This window comes from Pan troglodytes, chromosome 14, assembly GCF_028858775.2.
Source record: "Pan troglodytes isolate AG18354 chromosome 14, NHGRI_mPanTro3-v2.0_pri, whole genome shotgun sequence".
In the NCBI taxonomy this organism is placed as follows: domain Eukaryota; kingdom Metazoa; phylum Chordata; class Mammalia; order Primates; family Hominidae; genus Pan; species Pan troglodytes.
In genome coordinates, this window is record NC_072412.2 from 106,934,023 (window position 1) to 106,961,934 (window position 27,912).

The window sequence follows — 27,912 nt, forward strand, 5'->3', positions numbered from 1 at the left end:
TAGAGAAAGTAATCAGTGGGTTATTTAAACATTAAAAGTGCTATCAATGATAGCGCTTTTGCATGTTTATTGTATTTTAACAAATGATAGTTTATTGTATTTAAATAAGTGATAGTTTATTGTATTTTTATTAGTTTTTTGTAAGATAATTATTTTTCTCCTTCTCTGGCTCATTTTCAAGTAATTTTTCTAGCTAAAACATTGGGAGGGATGATATTTAGTATTTTGATTCTAATTTTTTAAGCAATTTCTTTAATCATTCAGGCTCATGCTTCCATTCTAAAGAATACTCGCTGATTAAATTTAACCCAGATTCAGTGAATTTTATGTCTAACCTATTATCCACTTTTCAAAAATTCCTTAAAGTGAATGACAGATTTAAGGCACATAGCCTGTGTATTTGTGAGAGGCAGCAGAAAGGAGGTGACTTTCAGGGATATACCCATCCCAGGAAATCCTTCTTTTAAAAATTCATGTTTAGAGTTCAAGGAACATCGAGTCAGGGAAAGAGGGCCAGAACTGGATTTGTGAGAAATGGATTCTCACAAATCCAGACAAAATTAGAGATGTGTTGTAGCCTCTGAGCCTCCTAGGATAAAGACTGCAAAGGATTCTAGGCAGCTGTGGGAAGATAGAATCAAAAAAGAAGCTTGGGCTGAGTGGTTTTTCCTACCTTTATTCTAGTCTGGGGGTTGGCTAACTTTCCGTAAATGGCCAGATGGTAAACATTTTAGGCTTTATGGGCCTCAGGGTTTCTGTTGGAACTACTGAACTTTTCTGCTGTTGGAGAAAAGCAGCCACAGACCATGTCTAAACAAATGGGCAGGGAGTTGCGATAAAACTTTGTTTACAAAAACTGGCGGTAAGCAGGATTTGACCCACTGGCCATGGTTTGCTGATCCCTGCTCTAGTCAGTTGTAAATACACAGCTACAGCATTGCTTTAAGTCTTTAGAAGTCCTGCCAGGACATAGCGTCTCAGCTTAGAAATAGCTTTGCTGGTAGTATCTCAAAGCAGTGCAAGAAATAGTAAAATAGTTTCAAACATTTTATTCCCAATGAAAGTCTCCATGCAAGAGAGCATACACCAGTGAATACAGCATATACTAGCAAAGTAAAATGTGAGTACTGTATTTTTTTTTCTTTTTTGAGACAGTATCTCGTTCTACAGCCCAGGCTAGAGTGCGGTGGTGTGATCTCGGCTCATTGCAACCTCTGCTTCCCAGGCTTAAGCCATCCTCCCACCTCAGCCTCCCAAGTAGCTGGGACCACAGGCATGCACCACCACACCCAGCAAAGTACTGTATAATTTTAAATTACATTGTATAATCATGAGTGTTTTGCCAGACTAAAAGGAGGTAATCTAAATCTAATGCCACGGAATGAATATAGACACAGGTTTGTCTCCTATTTTTCCCACTTTCTATCTGTGTGACCCTATGACTATTTGCTCTATAATTCCTTAATTTATTTACTTAATTATGTATCTAGTAAAGATAATTATAATCAGTTAAATATTGAGAACTCATTAGGTGTGAGGATGAGAATAGTCTAATTTAGTCTTCCTATGACACTCTGAGATATGTACCATTTTTATCCCTATTTTACAGGGCAGAAGAGGTTAAGTAACTTGTCCAACATTCCCCACCTAGTAAGATGCAGACTATGTCCTGAAACCAATTCCTTCTTTTATCTGGATAGGACCATCCACAGAATACTCACTATTGTAGCTCTACCCCATGACAGGTGAATATAATCATCACTGAGCCCTGTCTCTGTCCCCTAAGAGCTGCTTCTGTTCTCTGCATCTCAACATCTGTACCATTAGAATAAGTTAATAACATGTCACACCTGGGGTTGAGGTGAGGACTAGGTGACTTTCCTTACATACAATGTAAGGATCCTAAGTATCTTTACAGGAAAGCCTCTTTCAGTTCAACTTCAATTTGGGGTCAAGATTTACAATCACCGCTAGTTTTTAAATGAGATAATATATCTGTATGCACAAATATAGGTTATTGTTTTACTGGACATAAGATGGTAAGAATTGCCTAGGACAATTTACTTGTTTTATATTTAGGTAATTCTGAATTAGGGTTTTTATTTCATATTTTGCTTATTTGCTGAAGCACTTATATGGAAAGTGAAAGCATTTGAATATTTGCTGCAATTAATATTAAGAAGCTTAAGCGCCCCAAATCTTAATCCACTGGAATTGTTCTCAGTACTCAATAATTATCATTGCTGATTTGCAGTCTTGTCTCATTCTCTTGCTCTCTAATATTATTTTGTCTTTACACAAATTGACTGCTGATGTGTTGTCTTCTCAGGCTGCACAGAGGTTGGCATAACTATTCAGCAGCAAAAAAATACTAAAAATAATAACACCGAAATGGAATATTTGTAAAATTAAAAGTTCAAGGAAATACCAACTTTTAAGAACTAATGCTTAATTAATAAAATGCATTTTATATATAAGTATAAAAATACATTTAGAATATAAAATCATAGATGCATCATATCAAAGAAAGGAAAATTGCATCATTACATGGGAATCCTAAAAATATAAAAACATAGGCTGGACACAGTGGCTCACACCTGTAATCTCTGCACTTTGGGAGGCTGAGGTGGGCAGATCACCTGAGGTCAGGAGTTCTAAACCAGCCTGGCCGAAATGGTGAAACCCTGTCTCTACTAAAAATATAAAAATTAGCCGGGCGTGGTGGCTCACGCCTGTAGTCCCAGCTACTTGGGAGGCTGAGGCATGAGAATTGCTTGAACCCGGGAGGAGGAGGCTGCAGTGAGCTGAGATCATGCCACTGCACTCCAGCCTGGGTGACAGAGAGAGACTGTTTCAAAAAAAATTATATATAATATATATACATATATATAATATTATTAGCAGCATATATATATAGGCTTTAGGTCAATGTGTTGGACTATGCTTATTTAGACACCTTTTTCCCTTACCCTCCTCACCCTATGCCAAATCAACACAAGGAAATAGATAAAAGAGAGTAAGTTTTGAATGTATAAATTATCTCAAAGCTACATGAGCAAACTATCCAGCGGTCAGAGAGTTTGGGAGAATATAAAATCAGAGCTGTGAGCAGCAGCTGAAGCCAAATGGTTCACAGATGTACTTGGAGTCAATATAAATCTTCAGGGCTTCTGGGTCCCAATAGGGAGAGGAGTTGGGAGGCACCTAATACAAGACAGTAGGTTGGAGCTGAGGTGTCTCTACAAAGCTGGGTGTTACAAAGGATTGTTCTGCATTTTATCTGGACTGGAAGAACCCTGGCCTCCAGCTCAGAAAAAAGCAGAATGTTGCTTGACTTCTGTCCAGATCCATGCGGGGCAAAAGAGTCTCCTCAGAGAAATCAGAATCCAGACCTGGGCCAACTGAAGTGTGTAGTCTAATTTTACAGTGCCCCCATAATGCAAATAGTTCAAGGACCTCTCCTTCCCTGATATGGTTTAGCTGTGTTTCCACCCAAATGTCATCTTGAATTGTAGCTCCCATAATAATCCCCATGTGTCGTGGGAGGGATTCAGTGGGAGGTAATTGAATCATGGGGGCGGGTCTTTCCTGTGCTGTTCTCATGATGGTGAATAAGCCTCACAAGATCTGATGGTTTTATAAAGGGCAGTTTCCCTGCACAGGCTCTCTTGCCTGCCCCCATGTAAGATGTGCCTGCCACCAAGTAAGACATACCTTTACTTCTTCACCTTGTGCCATGATTGTGAGGCCTCCCCAGCCATGCGGAACTGTGAATCTATTAAATCTTTTTCTTTATAAATTACCCAGTCTCAAGTATGTCTTTATTAGCAGCATGAGAACACATTAATATATTCTTTAAGCCACAAAAGTAACACGAGTATCAGTAAGAACGGTTGATATCCATGAAACTGCAGCAAACACAACCCCAGTCATAGTTCAGGCCAGAGTACCCCTGAAAAATGAGCTCATAGCCAGTGGAAATGAGCTCATAGCCAATATTATAAACCACACAAGAAAATGAACTATTGTAAAGGAGAGTTAGAAAATACGGAAGCATTAGAAACAAATTCTAAAATAAGCATGTTTAAAATGTTTGGTGAGATGAAGAAAAGATTAGAAAGAAAACAGCAAGAACAGGAATCTAAGATAAAAGAACAGGCAGGTTTGAAACAGAATTAGATAGAAATATTAGGTATAAAAATTATAGATGTTGGAATTGAAAATTTGATAAATAAATAGCAGTCTAGACACACTGAGAGAAAATTAAGAGTTCAGCAAAGAATTTGAGCTTGAAAATATGTAAACAACTCTTGGAGGGATGGAGAATGATACAAGATTCCTTGTGCAACTAATCAAGGATCAAGAGTGTAACCCAGGGTCCCTGGGTTTTTGGGTACACACTGTGAAGAACTATCCACTTTTAACTGTTGCACCTTGAGTTTCCGTTGTTTAAAAGTGTTCTAGGAAGAAGCCGAGCCCCTGCAAAACAAACAACAAACACAAAAAACTGGTCCCAGGCATCTGGGGATGCCTGAGCTGGAGATGAACTTTGGAGACCTCTTCACCTTACCATACTAAATGCCCTGCCCAGGGAAGAGCTTATGTGCCATTTTCTGTATGGGCAACATATGAAGAAGCATGAACAACAGCTGTGCCTGCCTGCCCTCCACCTCTGCACACAGTGACTCAGCTAAGCAGCCCCCACAAAGCCCTGTTTCCACCTGTGTCTGGGGAGGCACTGCTTTGGGAACTATCCCCACTGTTCTACTTACTTGTTGCCAGTAATGAAATCCCTTGGTTAAATCCTCCTTGGTTGTGGTCATTGGACTCCCACCTGCCAAGCAACTGAACCCGCCCATTGTGTGGTAACAAGAGAAGAAGTCAAGAAAATAGAGGGAAGTTAGAAAGCACGATTTAAAGACATGGAGGATAGAATAAAAAATATATGATAAAAACAAATATTAATCAGTATTCCAGAAAACAAAGAATAGAGAGAATGGAGAAGAGAGCTGTTTTGAGAAGATAATATCTAAAAACCTTCCAGAATTGAAGAAAGGCATGAGTCTCGTATGCAAAGAATGAGTTCACCGTAGATAAAAAATAAAAATCCATGCCTAGGCACAGGATACTAAGACCATAAGACAGCAAAGACAAAGGGTAAATCTTAAAAACTACCAGAGAAAAACGATGTTAAAAAAAACCCAAATTCACAAAGCCAAAAAAAAAAGGAAAGCCTTAAAATTAGACTCACGGTAGGCTTGTTATTGGCAGTAATAGATTCCAGAATACAACGAACATATCTCAGGTTTTATGTCCAATCAATACCAAAGGAGAATTCTGCACTCATTGAGGCTAATTATCAAAAATAAGACAAATTAAAGCCATTTTCAGAAAAAGTACACAGGAAGCAGAAATATTTAGCCAGCTACAAAATGAAGGTGGCACACTTAACTTATGCTACTGTAGATCTTATTTAACTAAAGCAAAAATAAAAATGTAATTCTCTAAAGATTATTTTGCATTACCAGAACTAATAAAAACATTTGTTTCAGAGGTTAGACAAGTTACGTAAATGTGAGAAATAAAGGAAATAGGGGAAGTGAGACTTGCAGCAAATGTGGAGTGCTCACGCTTCACTTTAACAAAGTCATAGTAAAAAAAGTTTGGAAACAATGTATGTACACACGCACACACTCAGACAGGGATGCCTGCATCCAGCACATGGCTGTAAGAACTACTACAAGTTAATGATCCATCGTTTCTTCTAAATTTATTTCACCTTCATTTCTTGTTTTATTTTAATATCTCTGTTTGAGGGCTGTTCATATTTATTAACATCATTCTATTTTCAGTACCTATATAGAGTAAGTGCAAAATAACTGTTTGTTGAATATATTATTTATGAGTACATCTCATTCTTCTGCTTACTGTGAGAAAGTATCTCATATTCTTTCAGAATGGTTACATTCTCAGAAAAATAGAAATACATCTCACTTTTCTACTTATCTAAAAATAAAGCTGATCAATAATAATCTTTATAGTAGCAATTGTGGTAGTGGTTGTTATTTTTGTTTTAATGGTGGCAGCTTATATTTATTAGCCATTCATGACTTATTCTAATACGTTTATTTTAGTTTTAATTTTATTTAGTGTATTTAAGTTATTTAGCATGTTTTAGTATATTTAGAATATTTTGCTTTTATGATTCCAGAATTCCAAGTCCTAAGGGAGTGAGAGCTGAGGGGTAGGGAAGAATAAAGGAGAAAAATGGATGGGCTCTCTCCACTGTCCAGTGACTGCTCGGGATGACCAACTTCTTTTTCATAGCCCACATGGCTCAGGCTAGAAGCACTTTGTCAAAGGCTGGGGGCTTTCTCTCCAGAGAAGGAGGCTCTTACCTCTTCAGCAGGGTTTTGGCAAAGCAGGGCTCACAAGCTGGAACATGGAAGCCCCTAGCGTTCAAGGGTCAGGTCTTCATTAGCCTTGAGGTAAGAGCTGTGTTAGGGCTTTCCTAAATAACACTATTATTATTTTTTGCTCCAACTGATTAGTTGATAAAACGGATTTGATTTCCTAGAGTGTCCAGGGAATTATGTTCTGCGGGCTGCTGTCACCAGCAGAGAAAGTTTCCTTGACTGTCCATACACGATTTCCATGCTATTCTATTCACATTTGTTTCACGTGAGTATCTGGCTTAACGGAGAAGTCATACATTCAAACGAACAGTGAAATTAGAGCCTAGAGTTGTATTTGAATTTGATTTAAATTTTCAATTACTAAATTTCTGCAGAATGATGATTTTCAAAAGGCAATCTATCAAATATAAAATTCTCATAAATGTGATCAGCCAGTCCTCAAGTATATACCGAGTTCAATGAGAGTGAGAAAAGACATCAAAAGAAGTGCCTGAGGCTCTGCTCCCACCTGAGACAACTGGGTCTAATGAACTAATCCAGAACATAAGGGTAAAACACACACAGGCATGCACGTGTGCACACACACACACTCCCAGACGATGGGACACATGTAGAACGAAGTAACGAAGTGTCAACTTTGATGCACAAACCTTGCTATCATAGTTCAGACAGAAGGGAGATGAGTGCTGCTGGCAGATTAGGGGAAACTTACCTGAGTAGGTCCTGACAGGTGAGTCACAGGAGATGGGGGTGGGGGGGGGTGGCGGTAGGAGAGAGGCAATCCAGGAAGAATGGGAGGAACACATACATTCAAGAAGAGAATGGACTGCCAGTGTTCAGAAGAATACAGAGTACGGAATACGAAATGCCTACATTATTTTTTTCCTTCAATATTTATGCATATTGAAAAAGAATACCTTGCATTTATAAAAATTCACTCACGCAATAAAGGCAGTACTATGAATCCTTATCTTTTAAAAAAGTAAACCGCCAGCTATCTCTTATATTAAAAATGTGCATATCCTTTCACCCAGAAATTGTTTCTAGGAATCTGTTCTAAAGCATAATCACACATGAGCACAGAATGTATATATGCCTGTATTCAACACAGCGTTACTTATTGCAGGGAAAGACTGAAAACCACTTAAATGTCTATCAGTAAGGGAAGAATGAAAAACATGTTATAACATACCATGAAACTTACAGAGAGGGAAGAAGAAATGAGAAAAGAAAGGAAGAGAGGGAAGGAGGGAGGGAATTATATATGGCAGAATTTATTACTTTCTTAAATCATTAAATCTCTTACATTATTTGAAGTATTACTTTTTTAACTTAAAAATGTTTAAAATACAACCATAAAAATGCTAATTTCTTGGATCCACTAGATATTTCCAATGAACACTGTCTTCTACATATAACATGAAATAAATCATCACTTTATGCTCTCCAAAATTTACTTTTAAAATTTCCTTTCACTGTCTGATGAAAAACTCCTCTAGTCACTATCTTTTCTCATCCATTCAACAAGAACTCCTAAACATCTTTCAGCAGACAATGGACAACCTTATTTTTAAAAAATCATGCCTGCAATTTCTGCCTTTAAACTCCTTTCTTCCTAACATTCTGAATAATATCTGGACACCTAATTTCAGTTTAAGTAAGTGTGTGGCCCTATTTGAGAACCTGAGAAACCTACAGACAGTCCCTTTAAAAATCCTCAAGCACACATTTCATGTAACCTAGGGGCACTTATGATTCAAGATACAAGGATAAAACTCCTTGCATTTGGCTAAGGGTTTTCGCAAATACTCCTCATAGGATGTTTCTTGATCTTGTCCTCGACTCAACAAAAATATGTCAGGTTTTCCTTGCTCCATGATAAAGGAATTTTTATCAGAGCAAACAGAATTATCATAGATGAAGCCCTTTTAGTTGAATTCTATTGCCTTAGTTCTCTCTTCCATATGTGTTTTCATAAAAATCAATAAGTAATTCCTATGGCAACAGTAAACATCAAGATAAATGCATCAAAAAAACCCCTTGGTGCTTTTTTTTTTTTGAAAGCATTATAAATCTCAATTACACATTTTACAAATTAGTCTTTACTGGGCTTTTTCTTTTATGACTGCAGTAAGAATATACGTTCTGTAATAAATCATGGTTGTAGATATATAACTTTCTGTTTTCTATTCATTTGTAAAGTTCTCATCTGATATCACATATGGTAGCATGAAATATGCTTTAATATCATTTAACTCTGATGAATCAATTTTTAGCAGCAGCATCAACAAAATTCAATTTACATCCCATTATAATTTGAATAAAAGTAATTTTCTTTCGTCATATTTTATGTCCATATTTAACATCAGATGTAATAAGAGACAAATTATAAAAATAATAGAATACTAATAGAAAAAGATATAGAAAGTTATTTCAAAGTCAAGCAAATCCTGTGTTAAAACTAAAACACTGGCCCCGTGTAAGTGGATCCATTGTCAATCCTATTTCAGCAAGATACAGGGGTAGTCCAAAGCACAGAACTCCACCAGTGATGAAAATAATAACTGATATTTCTCAATCAATATTTAATAAAACTGATTTATGACCCACACAGGGAGCTGAGTCCATAGCTTATAGTCAATACTACCCAAATTCAAAGAAGAAAAATACCACAAAAGTAAATAACAGCTACAGTATATTTCTCCTTGTAAAAAATACCAGTCCCAAATTTCAATACTCATAATTATGTTCTTCAGAAGTGAGTTGGGAATATAGGAAATCTGGCAGACTCAATCACCCTTTACCTTAGTTTTCTGCATTTTCTTGAAAGGCCCAATTAATTTATTGTTGCCAAAAACAATTCATGAAGATTACAAGTCATCATCTTAAATTTGTTCTTAGCATCCAAAATCCACATTTTAACTCCTGTGGAGCTGACGACTTGTAGTTTTCTTATCTAATATTTTAAGGAGGATATATACAGAAAAGCTTTATAATTTTTTTGTAAAGAAAACTAATAAGGTAAATACCGTTTATGTCACATTCTAATAAAGAAATTAATTAATGCGGATTTCCAAAATCACCTTGGATAAATTTGTTGGTTAATTTGTGATAATTTAGAAAGCAAATTTAAATATTCATATCTCAAAGAAAGTAAATTCAAATACACAACAGAAATTAATGCATGTAGCTATAAATTACATATAGCAAACATATGCCTTATCATGGCATTTTGAATTCAGTTCAGATACACATAAAACTTACTAAAATATACCAAATAGCATATTTTCTTTTGCTTGCTAAGTTCTCTCCCACATCTCTAGCCATGATGTGTCTACCATCTAATTTTACATCAAAAGTAGTATTTACTAATTTTTTCTGGCATTATCTCTAATCCTTGCCCAGATGTTTACAGCTCAGTAGCTTATAAAACTGCATTGCCTCCCAGGTACATTGTTTAATATTTATATTCTTTCATTCAACTAACATATATTATGCACCAACTCTCTGTCCCACAGAATACAGAATACAAGGGACTAGACTTAAAGCCAGAGACCAACCCCTTAAGGGGCCATCAGTTTGCAGTGGGCGTCACATTCCTTCACATTTACTCTTTATTATTTATTTATTTATTTATTTATTTTTTGAGACAGAGTCTTGCTCTGTTGCCCAGGCTGGAGTTCAGTGGCTCAATCTCGGCTTACTGTAACCTCTGCCTCCCAGATTCAAGCGATTCTCCTGCCTCAGCCTCCCGAGTAGCTGGGATTACTGGCACCCGCCATCATGCCCAGCTAATTTTTGTATTTTTGTAGAGACGGGATTTCACTATGTTGCCCAGGCTGGTCTTGAATTCCTGACCTCAGGTGATCTGCCTGCCTCAGCCTCCCAAAGTGCTTGGATTACAGGCTTGAGCCACCACGCCCAGCCCACATTTATTCTTTTGTCTAAGACTTGTCTAAAGACTTCAGGACAAGAGGGAGGTCACCATGTTGCAGGATATGCCACTATGGCAGGTCACTCTTTTGGAAGATGTGTTTCTTCCATCATCATAATGAGACTTTATAATGGACCAGGTGTCCTGACAAGCCACAGGAATGAAGGTTACTCATGGCTGTCTTCTCTGGTAACGTAGTAGTTTGTAGATCAAGAGCACAGGCTTCAGCCTCAGCACACGGGGCAGCAAGACGTGGCTTCCAAAAGCGGCTGGTAAGAGGCTCTGGGAGAGTTCATTCTTGCTCATCTCATTCTCCCCACTCATCAGCTGAGGGATAATGATACCCCATGGGCTGATTTTGAGGATTAAAAACACAATGGATGGAAAACCTTTTCACTGGTGCCAGGCACATAATATGCAATCGATAAATGATAACAACAGTTGTCCTAAGTAATGACAGTAATTACAAAAGTAACGACTGTCTGATGGACAATTAGTCACCATAAGAATACAGTGTTTATTATTTCCTGGCTTTACCTTCGACTTTTGAATATATAGAACAGGCAAAGTGATCCACTATATACAGCTCGTGTAGTGTTAAGGGCATATGTTGTATGTCTTTTCTATTAGTTATTTTCAGAATGTCTTGATTCATAGTTTATCTTGCTTGTGGGCTTCCTCTGCTATAAGCTGTTTCAGTTGAATTTCATTTATTCTGGATTTTTTTGAAAATGGGCTTTTGTCATTTATTCTGATGATTCTAAAGACTAATAAAAAATGCATGATAGCGATTTACTTCCTAAGTGACTTTTCAGGATGAGTTTTATCATCCAATGACATTCATTAGGTTGTTTAGTCCAAACTGAACATTTTTTATTTTTTACCTGACTGTACAATGAATGAAGGGTTCAAATAACCACCTGAATAGTTTTGTTCTCATCTCTTGTACCAAATGTTTTACTTTCTTTTAAAAGGTCATGACAAGGAATCACCAGTTCGATGGTGTTTTTTTGCTGTGATTTATTTCCCATATACGATATATTTTGTGTTGCTTTCTTTCTAACTGGCACATCACCTCTGTTTGGATAATGGTCTTCCCCATCAGCATTTCACTAAAGGGAAATAATGCTAACATTCCACTAGAAAATTAGGAATAAAACTAAGCTTCGCAAATTGTTTTTGAATTTTCTTCTTAAACACTATTTTGAATTGCAAGACGGTTTGGTGGAAACAGCAAGTATGGTGGACATCTGCAAATCTGGAGAAGTGAGTTCAGCCTGCCTCTGCCCGGAGTTCTCTGTAACTCTAATCCCACTCACTCTGACTCTCAGATCCCCACCTGTGTGGGTAAAACGTATGACTGCATTATCTGTTCCAGCTCTAAACTTCTGTAATTTCATTTCCAGTGTTATTACAGAAAATCACAGTGTCGCCTCTTTTATGTCTCAGCTTTTATGTCTCATATGTTTATGAGCAAGTGGGAACAGTGGAAGTAGGAACTGAAAGTGGGGTAAGTATTCAGAAAAGGGAAGACACATTTTCTAAATAGGGTAAGTTGCTGTGATTTTGTGTCACTTCGACAGTGTGGCTTTTAGGATGTTGTCAATCCCCAAACCTTTCCACTGTATGATTCCTACCCACCTTGCCACCCATACTGCAATCACAGAATCTCAATGTCTGCTAAATAAATTTTGTGATTTTGCAAGATGTCCTTTAGATTATGTCTACTACTCAGGAAGCTTGCAACATGGGGAGTGTGTGATATCTTGAGTGCACGGGCTAATGTCTTAGCAGGGATGAGTCAGTTGGGGGTCCTTAGGAAGGAGCCACAGGAAAGCTATCCAGAAATAAAGATGGAAAGGTGCATAAATGGAAGAAAGAGACAGAAATAACCAGTATCTCAGTCGTCACGTGGCTCAGGGAATTGGAGGAGGTCAGAAAATAAATCACTTAGTGCTGGAGCCCCTGCACATCACAGCATGGCTGTGCCTTCTGCTCAATGCCCCAGCTGGTGCTTTACTTAGGCTCTGTGGAAGGAGCACCTGTTGAAAGGCTGCTGAAAGGGAGAGGCTCCAATCCAGGGGTCACAGATTCGAATGTATACGGATAAATAAATAAAAGTAAACATATGCATGATGCTTCATCAAACTGTAGAAAATTCAATGACACGGGCTAAATGTTGATCAGATTCTAGAGAGATTGGTACTAGCATAGAAGTCAGGACATTTGTGAGAGGGGAGGGGAATAATTGATGAATAAAGACCAAACATCACCAAAAATTTGCCTTCTAGAATGCTAGTCATTGATTGGAATAAAATGAAATGGGAGATACGAGTTAACATAGGTAAGATGCAAGGTTAAGAACACCGTGCCCCGGCGGGTGCAGTGGCTCACACCTGTAATCCCAGCACTTTCGGAGGCCAAGGGGGGTGGATCACGAGGTCAGGAGATCGAGACCCTCCTGGCTAACACGGTGAAACTCCGTCTCTACCAAAAATACCAAAAAATTAGCCAGGCATGGTGACGGGCGCCTGTAGTCCCAGCTAACTGGGAGGCAGAGGCAGGAGAATTGCTTGAACCCAGGAGGCAAAGTTTGCAGTGAGCCAAAATTGTGCCACTGCACTCCAGCTTGGGTGACAGACCGAGACTCCATCTCAAACAAACAAACAAACAAAAAACACCGTGCCCCTGCCCCAGTGCCTCTCCCTTGAATAAGATACTGGAAAACCTGCATAGTTAATGTCTGTAAACAAAGGGAATCATATCAGATGCGGTGTGTGAGTGTGAAAATATCTATGTCCTGCCCTCCCTTATTATTATGCCATTTTCCCTCAAATAACACAGAGATACATTCATATTTTGCCTGTGCATCCCAATTTCTAGTTCATTCTGTGTTTTTTCTACGCTACACAGTACTCTAAGTGTAGTTTCTCAGTTGCTCTTCACATTGACTGTATAAGGTAGGTCTATCACTTACCCCATTTCCTAGATGGGGAAATTGAGGCAAGAGAGTTAATTACTTTCCTAAGGCTGTCACACTAATATAAAGTGGAGTCATGATCTAAACCCCAGGGCCATTCTTTTGAACAACTGTGCTTCAAGCAAACTTTACCACAAAGGAGTCATGTGCCCCTATTAATTTTAAACATGCTACAGCAAATAGCATAACTCTATTCAGAGGTTAAAAAATATACTGTTTGTTACTTTTCTTTTGAGAACTATTATCAAGATTTAGAAAGAATTGATTCCAATATTATTACTCATATTGAAATGATTTTTTGGGACATGGTCATAGATAATATTATTTGGATTTTTGAGTTATTTCTAAAGAAAGTAATTTCTGAGTTTATCATGCATTCTCATGACAAGTATGCACATATCTCTATTATACTTTTCATATATTGTATAAATATTACTTTTTTAACTGCTAAATGTGAATGTTAAGAATATCAACATAATTACACTATCTCCCCCGGTTTTCATCTTATCTCTTCTAGATATTCATAGTTTGTAATATTTACATTGTATTTTGTAAATCCTACAGTTATATTAGCTTTGTTCTTAAAACAAATAGATACTAGAGACTAGCTCATGATAAGGAATTCTTGATTGACTGAATGTTTTCAAGAAGATTTCATGCAAAATATAGTCTCTATGTTCTTGCCTCTTCAAAAATATTCACAAAGAGCTTGACCCATTCTTTCCCTAAAGAAATTGTAAGCATTGTGCCATTACATTCTAGAGTTCCATATTGACATGAAGTTTCAGGCCTCTCTGATGTACCTCCTTATAGCTAACTTGACCTTATTTTTTCTGGATGCCTAATGAATGTTTTCTTTAGCTTTGATTTCCAACAATTTTACTAAGATGTGTCTCAGTGTTGACTGTTCTATGTTCACTTACTGAGAAAAGCTGTATCCTTCGAATCTGTAATTCAGTGCTCTGTTTCCTACTAAGTTTTTATGAGTTATATATCATGATTTTTTTCAGTTTTAAAAGTACCTCAAAGTACATTTTTATAGATGTGGTCCTCATTCTTTCAATTATGACTCATCTTTGAAATAAATTTTTGTTAGACCAGATGTCTGTCACTGTTTCACTTTGGGGAGGAACAGGGTAATGTTGTAGGATAGTGCAATGGACAGAATGCTGATGTTTCCCCCAAATTCATTTGTTGAATTTCTAACCCCCATGGGGGTGATGCTACCAGAAGGTAGGACCTTTGGGTGTGATTAGATCATGAAGGTGGAGCCCACATTAATGGTATTAGTAACCTTATGAAGGAGGTTCAAGAGAGACCCCTTACTGCTTCTACTACGCAAGGACACAGTGAAAAGGTGCCATTCTATGAACCAGGAAGTGGGCCTTCACCAGGCATGAAATCTGCTGCTGTCTTGCTCTTGGACTTCCCAGACTCTAGAACTGTGAGAAATAAATTTCTCTTGGTTATGAGACACTGATTCTATGACATTTTGTTACAACAACCAAAATGGACCAAGATGGAATTGAAGGTTTTTATAATACAGGTGTGTGTGTGTGTATGTGTGTATTTCTTTAGTCCAATGGTTCATAACTCTGCATGCACATAAATTAATCACCTGGAGAGCCTTTAAAAGCCATCTATTCCTTGGATCACTCTAAGGTTGTGATTTAATTGACATGAGGATGGTGCTTGAGAATCTGTGTGTTTTAAAAGGTTCCCCAGGTCATCCTAAGTTATAGTGGCCATGAAAACCTTCCGTTTAGCTTTTATCCCATTCTAGCCAACCCAGATCAGCAGCAACAAAGCAGTTGTGTCCCCTCCACTCTATCTCCCCACCAACTGCTTGCAGAAATGAGGGCCTCTGCCTTGTGATGCTGCATGGGGTCCTAGTAAGCCTCCACAATCAGCCTTTGCTCTGATTCCCTGACTCAAATATGAGACGGTTCTGTTCCTCCATGAACATGCATTATCTTAGAATATTGCTATCCTGCTGGTGCTGTCTGAGATCCACAGTAGGCAGAATCTTCTCAGGAAGTTTTCTGTTAGACGCCCAGTCCTGTGATGTGGTTTATAGTTACAGTTTTTCAGAGTTCTTAAACATGAAAATTTCATTTCTGTTTCTCAATCTTCTTGATATTTGGATGATTTTGGGGACACAAAGAGGCAAAGATGTCTTTACTCTTCAATCTTACAACAGGGGTTCCTTGTAATTTTTTCTACTCCATGACTCTGGCTTTTAATATATTTTAAAATTTGAATTTTTCAACATCATCAGTGTTAAATCTTAATGAGACATAAAGCTACTTCTGCCAGAAATTTTATAAGTGAATTGAAATTCATGTTTTGAATGGTAATTTGATTAGTAAGAAAAGGAAATGGGCTCCTTTTTAACTAACCATAATTACTTACATATTCAAGTATATTAGCCAAATTCATATGCATAATTAGGCACCTAATTATGTTTTAAATTCAAATGCATGCATGAAGAGATGATCACATGTGTCTAATAAAATATTTTATTTTCCTCATTTTGGGCAAAAAATTGTCTTTTGTTTCCATAAGAACTTTTAAATATAGTAGTTTGTGTATCTACAGAGATACATAATATCAGGAAGCAGCTATCAATTTCAATCTAAATTATAATGACCATTTAAAAATGTTTTGGTTATGGTACAAGATCAACATTTCATTATCTAACAATTAGTCATACAGTGATGATGAATTTGGGAAAAATAAGCAAACAGATGAAATTAAGCCTGTATAGAAAGGAAGGACTCATGAGGAATAATGAATATTGCCAACAAAAACAGACAAAATCAGGCAAAAGAACAACAAGAAAACAACTAAATTCTCTATTGTGGCTCTGCCTCCTCATACAAACATGCCTGGTTACCAATGAATTAAAAAGACATACGCTTTGTTGAGCCTATTAGTAAATATTTATGGAGGGCTCCCTGTGAGCCAGGCATAGCCCTGTGCCCTGGAGACTTGAAGATGAAAAGATGCACTTCCTGTTTTCAAGGAGCTTAAATCCTTGGGAGATAAATTAACAGTACAGCTATAGTAAGATAATTGCTTTAGTAGGGGGCGACTGCCTCCAAGGCAATTTCCTCCTAGAATTGGTCCTCTCAAGCCAGCACAGTACAAGGAGACTTTTTCTCTCAAAAAGAGATTCTACCCTATATTAAGCAAAGCCATTGTAAGTCAGAGTGAAGAAAGATGAATCAACTTGAATATAATGTTGCATTTTGAATTTGGGTACAATTGTTGCATTAAAAATGGTGAGGGTATGAGGTGCTTTAGCTACATGATTTTAAAAAATTGGAGGTTATTTTCTGTAAGGGCAACCTTAACCCTGGAATGGTGACCACTCTCCGTAGAAGACATGGATACACTGAGACCCTAAAAGAAAGAGCTGCAGACTCTGATAAGGCATGCATTCTAGTCATGCCCAGCTGTTGAACTCCTGAAGCTTATTCCGCACAGCCTATCAGCCTATACATCTCGCCTCCCATACCACATCTGTGATTTCTTCCTCATGCCTAAAAGTTATTGGTATAATTCATGATGCCTCTGTACTTTTGAGACAGAGGGAAGGATTTAAGACTAATTACAAAGCTGGATAAGTTTAAGAGAGTATAGAAAATTGAAATTGCTTCACATCAGTTGGCTTCTGGATTTTTGTGAAATAGGAGACAATATTACTGGTCAAAAGAGATGGAAGAATGCCATCTAACTATAATGCTTGAAATAAAATATGAGGAAATACTAAAACATAAAGATGAAAACTTGAGATGTTATTGGCAAAACTGACTTTAAAAAGATACCATCAGCCCACGTTCAGTACTATATTCTATATAAAAGCTGTAACTTTATGGTTTAGCACGCAGGCCTGACACTTGAAGAAATTTTAGTTTAAAAGATTACTCTGATAACAATTCTCAAGGCATAAAATACTTGTTTGGAATTATACATTTTTTGCTTTAATAATATAATATGTGCAACTTGCATGGAATTATAAAAATACAATGATATCAACTAAATGGCAGATGCTAAATTCTTTCATTATGTATGTAATGGCACATTTTAGGACTTAATAAGGCAAGCCAAGAAGAATGTACACATTTGAGTACACAGTTCTCATGCACAAGCATTTCCCATACATTTATTACTTAGTTGATGCATATTCATTAAGTAGTTCATTAATTGTCTTCTAATCAAGGAGCACTTTTCAGCTCTAATGCACTCATCAATACCTAGTATTACAGTTTTTAAGACTTACCTTGCCTATTAGGGTATAGTTACATATGAAAGGAAACCAAATTTTGTTTATCTTTGAGTCAACAACCCAGAACCCTGTTCAACAAACAAATATTTTTAAATGCTTAAATGCTGTTATTGAGAATCGAAATAGTCAAAAATGAGAGATCTGTAACTCCATACAAACACTGCTGCCCATATACATACACAGCTTGTATGCTACGCACTGTCGGGTAGAATATATTCTAAAATAGGCATAGAATTAAAATTTATATTTGTATTTCTTCTATACTACAGCCAGTCAAAATATTAGTATCAATTATTTAATTATTCTGTCCACTTCATAAACATCACAAAATAGAAACTTAAAACGTATTTTACCAGTAAGACAGACCTATCTCATTAAAGCCACTGTAGCCCAGCTCTTGCCTGCTAAGTCCCAGATCTTCAAGGTCCATGCATTTAAATCCAGGTGGGCACTGGTAGCCTTCTTCTAGCTCTGGTGAGCAGTGTGTGTCTGGAATAGCTAAACTATTCCAGGTTACATTCCTGTGAACAACACATGAAAGTGTTAGACAATTTCAACAATCATAAATGTTGATTACAATGAATAATGTAATTACCCTTCATTAATATCTATGTATCTGGCCAAGTGAGGTTGCTCATGCCTGTAATCGTTGCACTTTGGGAGGCATAGGCAGGAGAATCCCTTGAGCCCAGGGGTTCGAGGTTGCAGTGAACTATGATCATGCCACTGCACTCTAGCCTGGGCAACAGAGCAAGACCTTGAGAGACCTTTGCTCTATCTATCTATCTATCTATCTATCTATCTATCTATCTATCTAAGAGTACAGCAAAGAGAATATATATATATATATATATATATATATATATATATATATATATATATATATTTAGAGAGGGAGAGAGAGAGAAAGAGACCTTGAGAGACCTTCTTGCTCTTATGTTGTAGATACCAAATCACTGATAACAAGCATTGTTGATGAGGTTAATAATATTTGTACCACACACTTTGAAATATAGAGTCAGTTAAGACTGAAGCGAAGATGGATCATTTGGCTTACATATAAGAATGAGAAATGAGGAGATATACGTGACGTGTCTGTCTAAAATCATATCTTTCTGGCCCACCCAACTGTGGTAATTGGTAATATGAGACCTTGAGAGACTTTCTTTCTCTCTCTCTCTCTCTCTCTCTCTCTCTCTATATATATATATATATGATGTTATTTGCAAAATTGTGTATGTGTATCTGAATATAGTTTTAAGATTCATAATCCATAAATGATATTCATAACATTAATTACATATTAAACATTCTCAAATGATATCTGATTCATCCCCATAATAGCTCTTTATAAGAATACTATCACCATTACGGTCTTTGCCATTACAGACTGAGACCCAGATAAGCAAAGGAAGGAATTTTTCTACAGATTTGTAAAGAACGTTAACTTGTCTGAGGAGTCATTGTGATTCACAAAATTCTTGTCTCACTGTGGGCACACATTTTACTTCCCCACTTCTAAGCAATGTTGCATGATGAAAATCATTTTCTTTGCAGTATGAATACTACGAAACTCATCAATGATACTTGTCCTTCTGAGTGTTGGAAGGTGTCTAGTTTAGAAATAACCAGACAAATAAGGAGAAATGGAAGGAACTCAAGGTATCCCATAGGAAAGAGAGATTATGAGGTGATTTAGTGATAGCTCTAGGAATATAAGAATCCTTTCGGTGGATAACGACATAACCCATTTTTATCCTTCTTAAGAATAGGTTGGATATCAACTTGATATAAAGGATTTAGATATGTAATGGCTTTCCTGACAGCAAGTATAGATAACACAGGACTGCTGACTGTAGACTCTCATTCTGGGTCGACCTTAAAAATGGACCCCAAATAGCTGCTATCTGAGGTATCCCACACAGATTGAGCAGAGGCCAAAGTCTGGGCTTGATGATTTCAGAAGCCTTCTAAACCCATGATTGTGTTACACTAATTTCCCACTACATCAACGTTTCTAGGAATTTCTTAAATGGAGAACAACCCTAAGACAGCCTCAGTCATGTGAGTTTATGACCAAATTGAGGTAGACTTACCAGATGACTCTTTTTCTTTAATACCTTCTTATGTTCAGCTGTTGCTTCCATCCCTTTTATAATATGCTTTCTCTAAAGTCTGACACCTAATTGTGCAATCCCTTAGCTATTTGCTGCCACCACACATACACACACGTACATAGTTTTACACACACATACACACACACACACACCATGGCTGGTGATACTTTGCCCACTTCTCAGCCATAAACAAAGCTCCAGAAACTTCACCCATGATTCAAACACCCTAAGCTATTCCTTTAGGGTTCTGCCCTTTGTCAGCAGCAGATGAGCTCATCTGTCGGCTGGTCTCAGGAAATAAGTGGTTAAATCATTGCTCCCTCTAGTCATATTTTAAGCTGGTCCTTTGGACCCCATCTGCAAAACCCAAGGGAAAGGCTCTAATTGTGGAAATTACCACAATTGGGTGGGTCAGAAAGATATGATTTTAGACAGACACATCGTGTATATCTCCCCATTTCTCACTCTTATATGTAGGCCAAATGATTCATCTTTGCTTCAGTCTGATCTGACTCTGTTTCAGAATGTGTGGTACAAATACTATGAACCTCATCAACGATGCTTGTCATCAATGATTTGGTACCTACAATATAACAGTAAGATGGTAAGGAGACTGGGCTTCTGAGTTTCAGAGTGAGGCTTTCTGGGTTTGATCCCAGCTCTGCCATTTACTGGTTGTGTGACTTAAATAAGGCTCTAAGGGCCTCTAAGCTCAGCTTCCTCATCTGTAAGGTAGAGAGAGTAATCCTAATTAAAAGCGAAGCTCATGTGAGGGTTAAGTAAAGTAAACCAAGTAATGCACTTTGCATAGCACCTAATGTGTTGCAAGTACTGTACTCAATAAATGCTTGATCTAAATGATTATTAATCATTACAATAATACAATGTAGCATAAATCCCAGCATGTAAAAACAAAACAATAAAGACTTGTTAAAAGAGGAGAAGAAACTTTAGCATGTTCATAGAACTATGCAGCTAAGAGATACTTTATGGATCACCTAGTTCTTCATTTACTCTTGAAGGCAAGGTGAAGTTCAGAGAGGGAAGGGTCTACTAGCCCATCAAAATTACATATATTTTTAATTCCAAATACTTTTAAAAATACAATAGCAGAAATGTCTAAGATAACACTCTGTCTACATGAAAAAGTTTCCAAAAAAATCACATTTCAGATATTTGGAGAAGAAATTGGACTTTGGAGCCAATCTTCTTGGCTGTGAGTTCTGACCTACTTATTACATGTGTGACTTAAGCATGCTTTAGTTTTCCAATCTATAATGGTGTGAAAACGTCTACCTTATAAGCCTGGGGTCAGATGTAAGTATTTACATCTGTAAATTGTATAAAACAGGTACTTGATAGACAATCAATGCTAGATGTTACCTACTGTTATTGACAGTTTGAAAGTTGTAGATTTCCTAGATTGAAACTCCAGCCCTGTGTGTATAGCCTCAGTTATCCCACTTCCAAAATGAGGATAGTTATTGCATTCTTTGTAGGGGCATTTTAATGATTAAATTAGACAATGTACAACACTCAGAACGGTGCCAAAAATAAGTTAATCACTCAACTGTTAACGATTATGATTTTTAAAATTAATTTATAAATATTAGAGTATTTTTTCCTTTTTTCTTCCTATTATATTTGCTTTTTCTTTCATATTAGTGCTGATACTCATTTTAAGCACAACTCTCACTAGATATTATTTTGAAGTCTTTGGCTTCAGAGGCAGCAGGCTTGAAACATTTTTACCAACATCAAGTTATTAGCAAATGCTTATTAGAAACACATTTATTAGAAGATTAATTGCCCTGGAACACACGTATCTAAAACCACAAGGTAATTACTGTTTTTAAAAATTGAAATGAATGTCAAGAGTTTCAGAATATATATTTGTTAATCTTTGTTTCATTTTTTTCAGTTAACAAGAATCTTCCAGATTTTATTTTTATTCATTAACCTTAATTATTTCCATAGTCATTTTCCCTCAGGTACTTTGGATAGAGAACAAGTGACTCTCTGGAGTTGGGGATGGGGTGGATGGAATTCTTGCCCCACCAGGCAAATCCTGGACATAGACAATGATTCTTTCAGTGATAATAAATATCCACTCATGTTTAAATGGGTTTCAAGACCAGCATTTCTTACTCACAGATTTCTTGAATAAAGTATCTACTTGTAATCTCCCTCTTTTAACTTTTTAGCCCATTTCTGTGACCTCCAAGACAATGAAATTACTTTTGTTCACTTCCATATGATATACCCAATCAGAAAAATTTTAGTTTTATCTTCTGTGACCTCTCAGCAGTGCTCTGAATTGTTGTTTTTGTGGTAGAGAAAATACTGGTCCCCTAAAGATGTCCCCATTCTAACATATGGAACCTGTGAGTAGATAATGTTGCATAGCAAAAGGGAACTAAAGTTATAGGTATGATTAAGGCTAAAGACATTAAATTTGGGAGATGATCCTGAATTATCCAGGTGGACCCAACCTAACTCCATGAATCACTAACAGTGATCATGGCTGTGGTTGGAGAGAGATGTGAGTATGGGAGGAAGACACAGATGCAACTCTGCTGGCTTTGAAGGTGCTGGTTTGTCCATATTTCTTAGGCCATTCTGCTTTTCCATCTCCTCTAGTCATGAGCTGACCTTTAGTCATGAGCTGCTCTGAGCTCTGTCTTTGACCTTTCTCTTTTCATGATAACTCTCCCAGGCAATCTCATCCACTTTCATGATTTCTCAATTCTCTGTCATCCTATACATCGTTGTAGAGTCTTAGAGCTACATGTCCAACTGCTTATTAGATTTCTCCACTTGGCTACACCACAAGTACCTCCAGCTCAATAGGTCCCTTATTCAATTTGAAATCCTAAACCAGAGTTCCCTGTCATAACAAACAGGACCAGCTTCCAAACCGTGGAGCAAGCTTGAAGTCTTAGAATCATGCTTGATACCTACTTCTCCCTCAACCCTCATAAGTAATCATCACGTTCTCCAACATATTCTCAAGATATCTTTTGAGCTAATTCCATTCTCTCCATCTCCCTCTCTATACACACTCTTATCTGGCCTCCCCACTGGCCACCCTGCCCCCCACTCTTAGCCTTTCTGATACATTTGGCACAAAGCGTATGGAGAGACCCTTCATAATCACTGTCCTACCTTAACAGTGGCAAACCTGTAACATGGTCTGCAAGATACTGAAGGATTTGGCTCCTCCCACACTTCAAACACCCCTCTGTACCCCCTTTCCCCAAGTATCCCAGTGTCTGACCACGTTGGCCGTCTCCCAGCTCCTGCCTAATGCATGGTCTTCTCCCCCACTTGGAAGTCTCTCCTGTTTTCTTTGGTTAACCCCATTTTTGTAGCCTTCAGGCCCCAGCTTAACTATCATTTTCTCGGGGGAGCCACTCCAAGTGCCTTCCACTGGGCCAGGTTTCCCTGCTATAACTTCTCAAGCTACCCTCACTTTTCGTTTCTGGCACTTGAGACAAAGGCAATTCATGTTTGTGTGGTCATCTGTTCATTGGATGTCTTCCAAACTCAACTGTTCCTTAGTGTAATTTCCAATTCCATGAAGTCCCTGACACAGAGTCTATGATAGTTAAATTTATGTATCAACTTGACTAAAGTATGGTGCCTGGCTGTTTGGTCGAACACCAGTCTAGATGTTGCTGTGAAGGTATTTTACAGTTGTGACTAACACTTAAATTGATAGACTTTGAGTAAAGCATGTTACCCTCCATAATGTGAGTGGGACTCATCTTATTAATAGGAAAGATTTTGACTTCTCTGCAGTGAGAGGTCACTGGCCTACCACATCTTTGGCAGAGCCTTTGGCCTGCCACATCAGCTTCTGCTGAAATTTCCAGGCTGCCCTGAAGATTTTGGTCTCAACAGCCTACAAAATTACATGAGCCAATTCCTTAAAGTAAATCTCTTTATATCTGTATCTGTATCTATAGACATATCTTTTGAGCTAAGCCAACATATACATATATGTATATACACATACATATATATAATATATTCTATTCTATATTCTTTCTGGAGAAACCTAATATATAGTAGATGTTTAATAATTATTTTCTGAATAAATGAATGAATGAATGAATGCATCTTTCTACCATTATTTAAATCTATGGTGAATTATTTATTTGTAAACTACAGAAACTCTTTAATAAGTGGATCCTGTTGTTTTATGCACTTTTAAGTGTAATAATCCACAAATTGGCACTGATTTTCAATGTTTTAAATTTCTGGCTTTAGTAGTTTCCATGTATCAAAATGAGTACTAGAATCCCTGGGAGCAGCTAATTGTTTTTTTAAAAGCCTTCAATTATCCTCCTAGCATATGTTTGCTTGTTTGTTTTTAATTCTTAACAAAACATTCTATTTACAAATAACATTTTGTAGGAGTTTGAGATCTAAGAAAATGTGTTCTGAACTTGTTACTAAAATTGTTGATAATGGCCACAAACAATACCTCAGGACCTCAGAGTCCTGTGGTTTTAAGTTATGCACCACTCCTAGCGGTGCAGAGCACTGAGCTGTATATCACAACACAAAGATGATCATCTCAGTTCGGTGATTAACCAACTTAATTACCTTGGGAGATTCACTTGAAACATTTGAGCTTCAGTTTCCTCATCTGAAAAATGAGAAACTTTCTAGCTGTTTAAAAAACCATTCCCAGAAGGACCTCATAACGCTTTCATATAAAAGAAAAGGGATATACTTAAGCAAAAGCATGTGCCCCATAATTCAACATATGCTTCACTGTGCATAGTTCTCCTCTCACCACAAGACTCACCAACGACAAAGGCAATAGCTTAAGACTTCATGTTAAGATTCCTCTCTTCGTTATTCACAATATCGTCTTTCTCTACAGATACGGAACTACCATCACGGCTTCTGGCACTGCACTTAGTGTTGGCCTTCTGTAATCACTGTCATTAATGAATATGACTATGCTTATGATGACTTAGCCTCTTTTCAGAAAAATTTTCCTGTATTCGTAGGGGGGCACTTCATTGTATTTGAATGTCTGTTTATTAATTCATAATAATTATTTTTGACAAGCCTACTCTATGCCACACAGCATGCTAGGAATGGAGATGAATAAAAGGAATAAAGTGGACTCAGGGACTTTACTGCTTAGTACGAGAGAGAATAAAAAAGGAATGACCACAGGAGAGTGTGATGAATGCTTTAAGAGCTATCTATATGCTCCTGATGTTAACTGAAGTTCAAAGCGGAAACATCAACTATGACTACGGGTGGTAGATAGTGGGTACTGGGAAAACCTTGCAATAGGGTGTTGCTTGGAGTGACTATTATTAAAGGATGCACACGTACTAGTTCTAGGGATGGAATAAACAGCATAACATTCTGAAAAGTGAAAATGTCAGAGCCTGCATTTTCATATGAGAGAGAGAGAGTGACAGAAAGAAAGAGAGAGAGAAAGAGAGAGACCTTTTCACCTTTTCTCTGGTAAGTGTAGCTGTTTAGTGAGATACAAGGATTGTTAACAAGCAGTTGTTATCATACAAAAGCAATTTTTAAACTACACTGTTAGAGATTTATAGGTTAGGGTAAAAGACAAGGATTCGTGCTACCCTAAATGGATACTGTGACTGATGCAGCATGAGCTGATTTTAAACTGTTCCTAGTAAGTGAGAAAGGACAAAAAAGGTCAAAAGATACTCACAAAATAAATTATTACTAAATTTACTTGCTAGATTTTCACAACATATACCTAAGATAGGAATTTATACATAGCAATTTTGTTTACATTGTTATTACCTTTTTTTGTTAAAAAGCTAAGGACAAACAGGCTAAGGATGACTTCTTGGTATCGAAATTTGACCCATTTGTTGTAAAAGACATTTGCAGAGTCCAAGCTACAATACATTTCTGAAGTCGGCATTCCATAAGAAATTGTCAGTCATGTAAATAAATAAGTAGCCCAACAAATCCACATGCAACAGATAACACTATACAACTTGAGCATTTTGTTTTTTATTGCATCTGTAAGTCTTCATTTTTATTTATATTGTATGTTCTAGAAATACATCAAAAATAGAGGAACACAACTCTAAATAAACCCATGGAGAAAATTACACCCACACACAATCATACATAGACACAGACACAAACTCTTTTGCACTCAAGAGAATAATGAATATAGCCTTTGATACCTTACATGGTGCTTGTCTTGCCTTTTGTGGCAGATATAAAAATTTAGCAAGACACATTATCTTGCTAAAAGCTGACCCCTAGATTGAGAGGTTTTCCTGGTCATTGCACGTACTTACAGAAAACTTAGTCTGGCTGTTACCGCCTTCCAGCTTCATTTCAGACAATCATCTGATTTCATTTTCACTCTTATTTAGCTTCCTCCAGTCAGGATTAATTATAAACTCCTATGAATTGGTCTAGCTAATTCTAATGCTGGACGCTTTGGAAAACTAATCCCACCCTGGAAAGCAAGAGTCTTATTTGCAGAGATAAATTATTTATTGATTTTGGAAAACTTTTAATGGCTCTGCCTGGACTTTTAGTGGAACTGCAAAACAAGATAAATATTCTGAAGCAGGAAATAATATTGACATCACACCTCTTTCAATAAACAAGTTAACCCGGCACATTTTTTCTAGGAAATAAGTTGTAAAACTGAGTATTTTAATATGATTTTCCCACTCCTTTCACCCATTCCTGAAAGGGTTGGTAGGCAAAGTTGTAAAGAATTGTAGCCATCATGCATAAAAATGGGAAAATTAAGTATTTTTTTCAAATATTGTGACTATGAAATTTAAGTGACAATGCAGTACATGATTTTATTTTAAAGGAATATTTTAAATAGTTATCTTGTTATATCTGAATAGCTTTTTAAAATAATATATGTTCCCCAAGTTGACTCCCTCAACTACTTTGCCAGTATGGATAAGGGACAGTGCACCTGACAGAAGCCAGAAGACTGCAGTTGGGTTAGGATAAGGCAATGAGAGGGCATGAACATATTCAAAATAATATCAGAAAAGTTGGTCGGGTGCAGTGGCTCACGCCTGCAATCCCAGCACTTTGGGAGGCCGAGGCGGGCGGATCACCTAAGGTCAGGAATTCCAGACCAGCCTGGCCAACACAGCAAAACCCATCTCTACTAAAAATACAAAAATTAGCCAGGTTTGGTAGCGTATGCCTGTAATCCCAGCTACTTGGGAGGCTGAGGCAGGAGAATCACTTGAACCCAGCGGGTAGAGGTTGCACTGAGCCAACATCATGCCACTGAACTACAGCCTGGGCAACAGAGTGAGATTCCATCTCAAAAAGAAAAGAAAAGAAAAGTTAAGCATCAGGACACAGAGGATGCACTGATCAGCTCCAAACTGAAATGTGAAACCATTTGAGGTTATAAGGCAGTCCACTGTCTTTGACTTTTAAAATCTGGGCCAAGATATCCTCCCGCAGCAACTTTTCTCCTTTTGCCTTAGGAACTGGAAACTACAGGGTGAGAATCTATATGTAAAGAGAGCCATTTGACATAATGGAAAGGGGCCACCAGAATTTGGGGCCAAGCATAACAGAACTTCAGTTGGTAATTCAGCCAATTAACTGTGGCAAGGAGCAATTTGCTCATCTTTCTCGTGAAGATCAAATTTATGAAACTGTATTATAAATTAGAAATTGTGAATATAAATCACCTCTTACATACTTGGAGGTCAAAATATATTTATGTTAATTGAATGTGGTTTGACTGAGTTGTATGGCTGGAGAGAGGCAATTTTTTTCCACTCCAATAAGCTTTCATCCTTTCAAGATGCCCAGACATACTAACGACTCCCTGATATAGTTTGGATATTTGTCCTTGCGCAAATCTCATCGAAGTATACTCCTCAGTGCTGGAGGTGGGGCCTGGTGGGAGGTGACTGGATCACAGGGGCAGATCCCTCATGAACGGCTTGAGCCAACTCCTAGGTGATCAATGAGCCCCTGCTCTGAGTTCACAGGGGATCTGGTCATTTACAAGTGCAGGGCACCTCCCCTCCACTATCTCTCTCTCTTGCGTTCATTCTTGTCACGTGATGTGCCTGCTCCCCGTCTGCCTTCTGCCATGATTGTAAGCTTCCTGAGGCCTCATCAGAAGCTGAGCAGGTGCCCGGTGCCATGCT

The 27,912-nt window shown here is 37.4% G+C and overlaps 1 protein-coding gene across 8 annotated transcripts in view; it reads right to left on the reverse strand.

Annotated features, from left to right (window-relative positions):
* NALCN (sodium leak channel, non-selective) overlaps nucleotides 1–27,912 on the reverse strand; it is a 363,838-nt gene that overhangs the window by 275,085 nt on the left and 60,841 nt on the right. For 7 of the 8 annotated variants that reach the window (XM_024348325.3, XM_001149573.6, XM_009427188.5 and 4 more), the window contains exon 7: nucleotides 17,988–18,142. In XM_024348325.3, coding sequence (XP_024204093.1) covers nucleotides 17,988–18,142 — 155 coding nt within the window. Of the gene's footprint in view, nucleotides 1–17,987; nucleotides 18,143–27,912 lie in introns of those variants that run through there. The other variant, XM_054665015.2, reaches the window with a different exon arrangement.